The sequence below is a fragment of the Rhagoletis zephyria genome, unplaced genomic scaffold, assembly GCF_001687245.7.
Source record: "Rhagoletis zephyria isolate East Lansing unplaced genomic scaffold, Rhagoletis_zephyria_1.1 Rzeph_scaffold_00109, whole genome shotgun sequence".
Classification (NCBI taxonomy): domain Eukaryota; kingdom Metazoa; phylum Arthropoda; class Insecta; order Diptera; family Tephritidae; genus Rhagoletis; species Rhagoletis zephyria.
This window is the reverse complement of record NW_016157193.1, coordinates 24,026-35,699: the sequence shown is the minus strand read 5'-3', so window position 1 is coordinate 35,699 and position 11,674 is coordinate 24,026. Positions and strand designations below refer to the sequence as shown.

Genomic DNA, 11,674 nt, shown 5'->3' with positions numbered 1-11,674 from the left:
CCGTGGTTCCGCCACTGATCTTATATTTATATTCAGATACATTGCTGTTAATAATTACTATTGAATTTTGAAATTTGACATACTGTCACTAAAATGTAGATATCTAAGCCAATTGGTTAGACTTGGTTATCGAACTTACCCTCTGCATTTGCGAAGGTGTAAAGAATAACATGCAAGTGATTTTATAACGGCCTTCGGCGGCCTTTACTTTTCCTACTCTTTAATTTATCTTTTTAATTAATCAAAACGACGATTTTTCAGAATAAATTTGCTTATACCAATGTGGACATAAATTGCGTTATGACCTCTGAATCTATAGCGGAATAAGTGTAATTTTTTGTTTATAAAGTCAATTTGCAATTATGCAAATATCTGTGAGTGCAATTAGCAATCTTTTAAGTTAAATTTCAGCTTTTAAAATAGAGTTCTCAAATAGGCGGCGTTGACTTACCTTTTTCGTTTGTTTTCATATGTTACTGCTTTAATAAATGCAATTTCTATTTGAATGTATTGTCAGAAATGTATTCGAAGTACCATTTAGTATTTTAAAAACACAAAAATTTTGACTTTCGTCCAGCTAGATCTGCTATCCGAACCACTGTGCGACTGGATGCCTCCGGGTGTCACCAGAACACCACCTCCACGACGAGGCGAAAATGCTCCCAATTAGGGAGCACAACACGATGCTCTGCAAGCAGTTTCTTGCTGGGAGCCACAGATGTGGCCACCCAAATAGACAGCTGCTTGCAGAGGAGCCCTCGCCGAGGCACGTCAGGAGGCATCTATATGAAGTGACGGACGAAGTCCAGACGTTCATTAAGCAACCTCTGGACATGTCAGCTCACAGACAGGCCATGAACGGCATTCACAGGGACGCAGTCTCGAGTTATGTAGACTCAAGACCTGTGAATGCCGTTGCTTCTGCAGCAGGCTAAATTCCTACCTGAGTAGGTTAAATGCGGATGTGCCGAACAAATATCCGGCATGCGGACAGACCCCTCACGACTCGAAACATCTCTTCGCATGCTCGGAAAACCCCACAACCCTAACGGCGACGTCCCTATGGACCGACCCCATAGAGGCTGCACGCTTCTTGGGGCTGCCGTTAGTGGAACCTGACGACAACGACTGAGATATTAGCCTATCTGGACGGGGTTGTTGTAGCCGCTAAAACAACAACAACAACACTGTCGACCTATGAATGCCGTAATTGGAGCCCAATCACCACCCGTAGAAGAGACGGAGCTTCAATTGCTAAGAGATATAGCCGCCTCAACTGCTACCTGTCCAGACTCGACCCCAATATCCCCAATGAGTGCCCGGCATGTGGAGAACCCCTCACGACACCAACCACCTCTCACATGCCAGCTTAATCCGACTCAACTAACACCCCTCTCCCTCTGGTCCGACCCATTTGAAACAGCTCGTTTCCTGGTCCTCCCATTAGTTGAGCTTGACGAAAATGATTGAATGTTGACCCGAAATAGGCGGGCTTAGTAGTGCCGATACAACAACAACAATAATAGTGACTTGGGTCTTTTTTTTGTGACTGATCACTAACTAGACATACTTTATAAAGCTCTTTAACCCTACTTTATTTTTTATGAGTAAGGCCATAAGCCTTTTGTAATAATTAATTTTTTTTTCTATATTAGCTTGTGCGGCTATGGAGTTTTTTATTACTATAAATTTGAATAAAATATAAATTTGTAACGTGATAAAATTACGTGCTAATCTTTTTGTATGTTCCTGCACGACATAATAACGTAGGAAGGTAGGTGTAAATGTCACTAGTGATCTCACCAAACATTCCTATCGAATATCATGGAAGGTCAGGGTACAGAATGCGAGCGTCGACTAACAACCTAGACCTCGCCTGCCTCCTACGCTTTTAATATTTTTTTTTTTTTTACGTTCGTCTCCTAAACTTTTGTTTTTGTTCCTAGAGTTTGGCTCCCTATTAGATTCAGATAGGAATCCTTTAAAATAAAGTTTATGTGTTTCTCGACGCTTTTCAGAATTGTACCGCGGGCTCGCGGTCCCCGAAATCTTTCTCAAAAAAAATTCACATTTCTTTCGAATTAGTTTTAAATAAAAAATGTATGAAAGATCTGGCATCCTCTGATTATTTTTGTTTGGGTTTGCTGTTCGTTTTCGTCTCTATAAAACATGAAAAGTGCATATTTCATACAAATCTTTTAATGAAGATTTTCTGAATTTGCAGAGGTTGCGGCTTTATCGGGAGTATCGGTAAAGGATTTTGGTCCCGTTCCGTCCGTAAAATTTTTACAGACCTTCCCGATATCGCCCAACACGGCCATTTTAAAATCAGTACCTTGAGTCCCGCGGGTCCCAATATCCCGCGCCCATCTATAATTGAGAGCTATCCTTAAAATTGATGGTCAGATTTGCTTCATCTTTAGAACACATAACAGCAATATAAAATTTAGTGCAACGATAGCAATCACGTGATGCAAAAATATTGGGCTTGACAAAACCCCGGGTAAAACCGCCGTTAGAGAAGGAAATATTATATTTTGTTTTACACCTTCGAGTTACTTAACATCCACCGATTCTGATGAAAAACGAGGAGTTTATGCAGATGTTGGCAATTTCGTTTTAACCTTCCATGGGGCTCTCGGACCAATATAGTTGGAATTGGTATTTGTTTAACGTATTACTCAGTGAGGAACCGTTAGGTATCTCATCTATACGTACAAATACGTATGTATGCATATTTTTTATAACTACATATTGGGCTTCCTCGGTATAATTTCCAAAGCCACTAAATTCTATATTCGCTGTGTTTGGCAGTGGACTTAAAAATCGTCATTCGCATAGAGGAGTCAATATTAGTGACAAACAAAATTTAAGTGTATGTAAAAATGTCGAATTTCGACAACTGGGCGATACTAGTATGTATAGGTATCAGGGAATGGCATTGGTTGATCGTCAACTGTTCATACTCATTCAATACCGCTGCTTTGTATGACTGAGCAGCGGCGTTGGCTTAGTAGTATCGATACCTAAACGAAATTAGAGGATGACTGAACACGAGCGCATTGCGTGCTGTCTTGCAAATACAGCCACCACAAGTGAACGATGCTTATAACTGAACTGCTCATACTGATATTGACTTCGGCAAATCTGTACTCTGAATGATCGTGGACGAAACCAGCAAACGTGGCAGTTGAACTGCTCCGAAAACATGAGAGTCATCATTTGTTGCAGAAGTCGTTTGACTTGTTGCTGAAAATCATCTGACTTGCTGCTGAAAGCCATTTGACTTGTTGCTGAAAATCATCTGACTTGTTGCTGAAAATCATCTGACTTGTTGCTGAAATGACGACGAATGTGGTATAGGGTAATTTATCGTCTCGTATGCATGTATGTATGTATTTATAGCGCGTCTTCCATTCATTTGCTTTGCTCACTGCTGGCTAGTTGTGAGGAATGTGCATACGTGTGCATACATGTATGTAGGCTAGTTGTGAATATGAATACGTACGTAAGTATGTATGTATGTACATATCAATGCTTCATTTCAAACAAGCAAGTGTCTTTGAATGTTTTTGAACTACAGTATCATCACTTCGGCAACACGTCAAACGCGCCTTCAGCAACAAACCAAAGGCGGCGGTTTGACTTCTGCAACAAATCAAGTTAGCTAACTGCGGCATCTTGCCTTCGCCAGTCTTTCACATGAGCTGTTATAAGCATCGTTCACTTGTGGTGGCAGTATTTGCAAGACAGCACGCTTTGCGGTGATGTTCGTTCATCCTCCGTTTTTAACGTGAGTAGGCTTAAAGTCACAAAAACAGCACCCTTTGCCAATGTCTGATAGGTATGCATAGCAAATGATAGGTATTCTAACTGCCTGTACAACGATGCCAAGTTTGTTAAAATCGGTTAAACATTTTACGAAATATGGACATTTTAAGATTTGGAAATTAACACTCCAGCACTCATAATATTCATTTGCACAAAAAATGTTATATAACCTTGAAATCAGGCAAAAGGGGCGGGCCACGCCCTCTTTTCCATATTTACCGGGGTGAGGAGTCGTATTCTGCACTTGTTCCGTTAAATATTTAGTAAAAAGAGTCGGGCTTTCATTTGTTTATGAAAAAAAGATGATATAATAATGAAAAGATAAGTAATTAGTGCAGTGTTTATATATAAAAGTACCAGTTAGACCGAGCTTTGCCCGGAGTGCATATCCTTTAAAAGTTTTCAAGATTTGGATAGCTTTAAAAAAAATTGGATTTCGATATCTATTAAGTAAATTTCTTACTCCAAAATTTAGGTGGCAACCCTATTCCGAAATACGCTGGAATGAATGGTACATATCATAAACGTATATGTACTGTGTATACTTAAAATAATGCTGATTGAAATCAACAAAATACAAATACAACAATACCTTACATTTGATATGTATATTGCGATGTTTTAGATAAATTGTGTAGAATCGAAAATAAGTGGCAACCTTATACTATTATCTTAAGGGTAACATTTTGTATATAGGGAAAGCATTGTTTAAGAACCTCTTTTTGGTACCCATGACTAGTAAAATTTCACCTTTTCTTCTAAACAAAAAATTTAATTAATGTACGATTCAAAATAGGTGGCAACCATATTAAAAATATTTTTGAATTAGGGATCTTTAAAATACCTTCCAATTGATAGCCATATTATGATGCTTAAATTGTTTTGTAACTAATTTCGAATACGTGGCAACCTTATGCGAGTCTTCTCGGGGATAGTGCTCATTCAGATAACCTTAGAATTCAAAACATTATCTGAGTACAAAATTTCATCAAAATCATTAAAGCCGTTTCCGAGAACGCTATATGTTGGAAAAAATTATAGAAACATACAGCTTTCATATATTTTTTATTGTTTAAAGAACTCTTTCATTTTAAACACATTCCGATTTCGTACATTTCATTTACGTTAATTAAAATCTAGACTTCTTTTGCAAGAGCAATAAGCCATAAATTAATTTTGGCCCCTTTTTTAATTTTGGCCTGGAAGATATAATAGAAACAACGTATTATTTCTAAATAAACTAAGCTTTGAACCAAAAATTCTTACAAAAATATTAATGTTTTAATAGCTTATGAATCACCGCAGTGCCTGATTACCTCTTCGCATATTCGGTGCATCGAATTGACGAAGTTTCACAAACACTTTTCGGAATGGAATACCACGATTTTAGAATGTGGCGCCACGATTCGTTTTTATTGCTGGCTTTAAAGGCCCGATTCTCTTCTTTAAGTCTGCCCAAAGGTGCTTAATAGGGTTGAGGTCTGGCTATTGTGGCAGCCAATCCATAGCCTGCACTGTTTCCTTCTTTAACCTCTACGTGACCAGTTTTGATGCATGTTTAGGATCATTATCCTGCACTAAATCCCACCGCAATGGCATTTCCGCTTTAGCATAGGAAAGCCTTATCGTCTGTAATATGTTTACATAGTCAAGCGCGCACATTTTGTTCTTAATCCAAAGTATTGGACCAACTCCTTCCTTCGGGAAGCAGCTCTATACCATAATGGAACTCTCGCTGCGCTTAACCGTTTTTTTTCGTGTGTTGTGGAACAAAGGCTGCGTTCGTAAGACGTTTTACGTACTATTTTCCATCTGATCCAAACATATTACTCTTTGTCTCATCAGACTGCAGGACATTTTTCACCATTTTGACGAAAAAGATGTTTTCTGGCAAAACCAAGTCTGTTGTTTTCGTTTTTAAGGCTCAGCAACAGTACCTTTCTAGAGATTCTGGCTGAAAGTTTGGCTTCTGCCAATCTGTACGTCATGGCTCGGCTTGTTACATCGACATTCAATTCTGTTTTCAGCTTTCTTGAGGACAGAAAAGGTTTAACTTTGTAGTGCCGCTAGCAGTCTTTGATCGCTAGCAGTCATTTTTCACTTTGTACGTCGTGTTTCTACTTTTTTACGCTATGAAGGGCAGGGAACACCTTCGTTTTGGAACAGCTCACCATATCTACTATCTTACTCATCGAATTTCCTTGTTTTCTTAAACTTATTATTAAATTCCTCTCCTCTTCCGTGCAGTGTTTAGCTCGGCCCATTTTATTCTTTTTTGTTTCAATAACCTATAGCAAACATGGGCACTTTTGCCCATATGGGCTTTTTTGAAAGCGAGCCCATTTCGCGGGCTAGATCAGGGGAAAATAATGGGCAAACATGAAGGGGGCAACGAATCTTACTATTGCACGTATACCAATGAGAGCCACTGCACACGCATTCTGGAGTAAAAGGCCCACTCTCCCAAACGTACGCCACATACACTCCTAGTCATTTGACTAGCTCAACTTTTTAATCCTTAGTATTTACATTTTTAATATTGATTAAATATTTTCACAGAGTTAAAAAGATGTCAACAAATGGGTACAAGTTTCAAGTGATTTTTGACAATTTTTTGGTGATGGTGCTACGCATTTTCTCTCATACAAAGTATGCTCGACAAAATTTTTATATGGAATAAAATGCGCAGCACTGTCAATAAAAGATAAAAAAATTTGAAAAATCAAGGCTATTTTAGAGTCACTTCAAACTTGCACTTTATTACACTATAATTGAATGGGCTACAAAACTGCATATCCGAAATTTTTCTAAAAATATTATTAACTTATTCACTGCAGTTCATTAGGATGGCACACTCCTACGTTGACCTTTTTTAAGAACTGTTTCCAGCTCTCAAGAAAAACGAAAATATCATATTAAATGCTGCGCAAGAAATGGAAAAGAAATTCTCTTTTAAGTTTTAATTTGTAAAAAAATTTAAAATTGCATTTACCCGTAGAATATGCTATATTTTTACAAAAATTTATATTAAATAAACAAAAGGAAAACTGTAAATACTAAGAACTGAAAGGGCGTGCAATTCAAATGACGAGGAGTGTATATGAGCAGATGCGATCACTACCACAAGTAAATGCGAGCTGAAAGTGCGATTGTGTTAGTGTGCCAATTACGTTTGAATTATTTTGCGTTCACTTTGTTACGCTCTCGCATGTGATGCTTACGCTCTTTAAGCAGGCGCTCACTCTCTGTCCATGCTTGTATATGAGCAAATTTGACATCGATATAACTGTTGCCAACTTTTTGCCTTTCACAATAAATTAAATGAGTTTAGGGAATTAAAACGCGAAAATTTATTAGTTTAGCGGTTGTTTCGTTCTTTGGTGTCCTTTTCAAGGTAATTTTATATTAAAAACGTGATTCCATGGTGGCATTGTATTTATTTTGCTCATTAATTTATTCATTCCAAACGTACCGAAAACTTTATCCGTTGACTTACACACTACNAATTTATTAGTTTAGCGGTTGTTTCGTTCTTTGGTGTCCTTTTCAAGGTAATTTTATATTAAAAACGTGATTCCATGGTGGCATTGTATTTATTTTGTTCATTAATTTATTCATTCCAAACGTACCGAAAACTTTATCCGTTGACTTACACATATGTGACCTGGTCTACGGAAAGAAGGCTTAGGTGTCAAAAAATCAATTTTCACTTTTTGGTTGATTCGGATGGAAGATGAGATGCTTTTTCACGTGGTGAAAAGCAGAAAATCCTAACTTGCTTAGAAGTGTACTAAAAATAATAAAATATAAAATGAGAAAATAATGAGCTACTTACCACGGCAGACATCGCAGAGATCATCCGCTGGTTTCATAACTGTAACATGGGGTATGTATTTGGACCATATCCGTCGAAAACTGCAATCACTCATCTTCAATTCGTCATCACTGAGTGAAGAAATGTATTTTCGATAAATTGAGGACTTCGTCTCGCTGGATGGCAGTTTCATTATCCGAAAATCCTTAAATTTTGGGAGTCGTCCGGGCAGTGGAAGAGCCATTAAATCGGCTATNCGACCAACAACAACACTTACTGGACCAACAACAACACTTACTGGACGTCCGGCGCGGAGAACAATTAACGAGATAATGAGAAACTGACGAAACGAGTTGCTTACTTTTAACAGCTTTTTCACAGAAAACTAGTTTTCGCACGTAAGCTCCCTTTTCGTAGACCAGGTAACATATGTTAGTGTTTGGCCGAGGTTCTCCTCTGGATTATATGCTCCCAGATAATCCAAACGCAATATTTTTACATAGCCTCTATCAAGGAATTCATAGAATATTCTGCTAATTAGCTGGGTGTGCCCATTTCTACAAAAGTAAGCAATTGCATGAAAATAAAGCCGCTAGAGAAACCAAGTAAAGTTTTGCAAATTGTTTTACGAATAAAAAACATTTTGCTAATTAGATTAATTAACTGCGCATAGTTGGGAATATTACAAGTGAGATTGAATTACTTAAAATATTTGAACAAACAGCAAAAAACTAAAACCTCCCTATTATAATTGCCATTCGTACTGTCCCAGGTATGTAACTTGAGAATAGAAATCGCTGCATCTTTAAGGCGCATCAATATTACATAGTTACATCCCGAGCTAATAAAAGGTAGGTAAAAATACCATTAAACACAGCAACACAAATTGGGTGTTTTTTTGGGAAAATTGTGAAATCCTTTGCGTGTACTTCTTTTTCTCAACTAAAACTTTCTAATTTCTATAGTGTATACAACTGGTTTATCTCACTTTGACATGGGATTTTTGTTTTAGGAATATGCGTCTAATTTTAATGCTAATTGGAAAAACTAAAGAGAATGGCACCTTTTTGGCACTTTTAATTTTCTATTTGGCACGTTTTGGCACTTTTTTATCCTCAATATGGCACTTCATAGCTATGTATAGTTTACTAGATCACTAGCCACGATTGAGAGAATACAAAGGTTGCGCCGATCTCGGACCGCTATTCCTCTCTTAACGAATTTGACAGAATCGTTGTTAGCATGACGTCACACTTGTGCAACTTGTTTATGTTTTCCTTGCAACATTTTTTCTTCTTCCATTCTTGCTCACGTTTTGGCATTTCTCTCTCGCAATTGCACCAGTGTGACGGCACACAAAAGTTATTCTCAAAAATACTCTCTGATCGGCGCAATCTTGTATTCTATCATTCTTGATCACTAGCTGACCTTCACCGAGCGCTCTTTTGGGTTCGGACTACAAAAATGGGAGTACAAATCAAGTTTTCGTAGTAGATGTGCATCTCTTATCTTTATAAAAAACAATTCATTTCTCCTCGTATCATTGTATTCTGAGACTAAATAAGGGGCTAAAGCGGACAGTATATATATATACAAGAATTGCTCGTTTAATGTAATAAGATATGTGAAATAAATTATAAAACTGTTAGCATTTCTACACAAAATGTTGCAAGATATCGGTCAATGAGCACTTCCTCAACACCCCCTGCGAATTTTATATAAAAAATCGCTATACTTCGCCTGAAATAGGAAATGGTCCATTATTGGAAATCTCAGCCAATATGTCTTCATCTATATTCCGGATGTTCGGTTAATATCCTTTCATTTTGCTATCCGGGAGCTCCATAACCAGTTAATTTCGGGATATCCGGTTTTTTTACTCAGATGTTTTAATATCCAAATAACCCGGATATTATTATAATTCGGTCAACACTTCAGTAAATGCCCAAATGTATGTATACATATATCAAGCCCTAACAGCCAAAATAACGTAAGCGAAATTTTTTTCAAAATTTTCTTTTGGGTGCAAAAATATTCCTAGAGCATATCGGTGCATTTCTGCATCAAAAGGGAAATTTTGAGGAAAATGGCGCTTACGTTATTTTGGCGGCTAGGGCTCGATATGTATATATGCAAGAACAGTTACTATCATTTGACAAATCATTTGAGTGGCAAGACTTACTGCCATACCTAAACAAAAGCGTTGGGCGGAGCGGTTTCTGACGCTTAGCGTTAGCGCCGAAGTGCCATACCTAAACAAAAGCGTCAAGGCTACGTCAAATCGGATTTTCCAACCGCTCAGCGTTGACGCCGCGTTGTTTCGGTATGCTTCATACAAATTGTATGGGCATGAGAATTTTTGACAGCCAGACAACGCTGAAGCTTTTGTTTAGGTATGACAGTGATAGAGATTTCTGTCACTGGCTACGTACAAGTTTCTATCAAATTCTAAAGGGCAGTATGCAAAATCTGATGTAAACATTTGTGTACAAGTTTTTCCGTCTTCCTCCAACTTATGGCCTTATTTTAAGGTCTCTTTTTAACCAACGCAAAATTTGCATATGGGTTAGTAAGATAAATGAGAATGTTAGTTTCCATCGCTTAATTCTTGTAGGGATATGTGTATATAAATACATACTTACATAATGTATACAGTATTGGACATATCTATAGCACCCCCCTTTCACAGCGATATTGTTTGCCACTTATGTTTAATTATTTGTTTTTAAGAATTTTCAATTAAAATACAGTTCATTCTCTAACAAAACCCATATAAACCAATGTTTTAAACTTTTTAAAAGACCGCAAAAAAGTGGAACAAACTTTCACTTAAATTTCAAACTTTTTCCTCAGAAGCTCTAGAATTTTTTTGAGTACACAGTTTTATAGCGCATTCAATTATGTCCAATAATGTGCAAGTTTCAAGTCGCTTAAGATTACCGTTGATTTTTTTTAATTTTTTTTTGTCTCATTTGCTTCCATATAACGACTAAACACAATTTATTTTTATGTGGCGGAAACCCGCAACATCCTCGGCGAAAAAAATTCTGAAAAATCAACGGTAACTTTTAGCCAGTTGAAACTTGCACATTATTATACTAAAATTGAATGGGCTATAAAACTGTGTATTCAAAAAAATTCTACCGCTTCTGAAAAAAAAGTTTGAAATTTGGGTGAAAATTTGTTGCACTAATTTGCGGTTTTTTAAAAAGTTTTAAACTTGAGTTTATGTGAGTTTTGTGAGAGAATGAACTGTATTTTAATTGAAAATTCTTAAAAATAAATAAATAAACATGAGTGGCAAACAATATCACTTTGAAATGGGGGTGCTATTGTATTGGCCAATACTGTACATACATAAAAAGGAACTAAACAAATTTTATACCAACCTAATCCCGTATTCGTGAAGCATTCCCGTGGCAATCTCACTGTTTAATAGAGATATAATATAGACTAAATACATCTCTGCACACATAAGCAAGTACTACACATTGTACTAACCTTTATATTTGTTGTAAAAATGCAAATGCCTTTTTGTTATATCATATCGTCTCATTAAATAATAGGAGACTGCAAGATTTCCATGCACCTCACACAAATCTTCAAATGCGTCTTCTTTTTTATTTACATGCAAGAACATTGTAAAATCATTAATAGCGGCCTGAAAAACCGTAGTCTTAATAGTCGCCGTATTTCGGAATAAAATATCTTTACCTGAAAACAGCAGCGTTGAAGATACCAGTTACCACGAATTCTTAAAGCCAGTGGTAATACTTCACAATCCTTTGGCGAACGTAATATAATATTATTGAGTATCAGCAAACTCTGTAAACAGACATTTACAAGCTTTTTCTTTAAATTATGTACATATCTTCTAAGACTTTTCGCTACCATATTATCACAATTCGCCATATTTCGCGCGAACTCCAGCTGTTTTGCAGCTAATTCAACGTTTCGCTTACAAAATTCATTTGCTTCACAATCCAATATGGTCAAAAATGCATCAGTTTCTCTAAAAATATTTTGGTC

The 11,674-nt window shown here is 36.9% G+C and overlaps 1 protein-coding gene across 1 annotated transcript in view; it reads right to left on the bottom strand.

Moving 5' to 3' along the window:
- LOC108377704 (uncharacterized) overlaps positions 1-11,250 on the bottom strand; it is a 260,456-nt gene extending 249,206 nt beyond the window's left edge. The window contains exons 1-2 of the mRNA XM_017633969.1: positions 11,147-11,250; positions 11,035-11,073 (exon numbers count right to left, since the gene is read on the bottom strand). Coding sequence (XP_017489458.1) covers positions 11,035-11,073; positions 11,147-11,201 — 94 coding nt within the window. The 5' untranslated portion in view covers positions 11,202-11,250. The remainder of the gene's footprint in view (positions 1-11,034; positions 11,074-11,146) is intronic.
- Between the last annotated feature and the right edge of the window lie 424 nt (positions 11,251-11,674).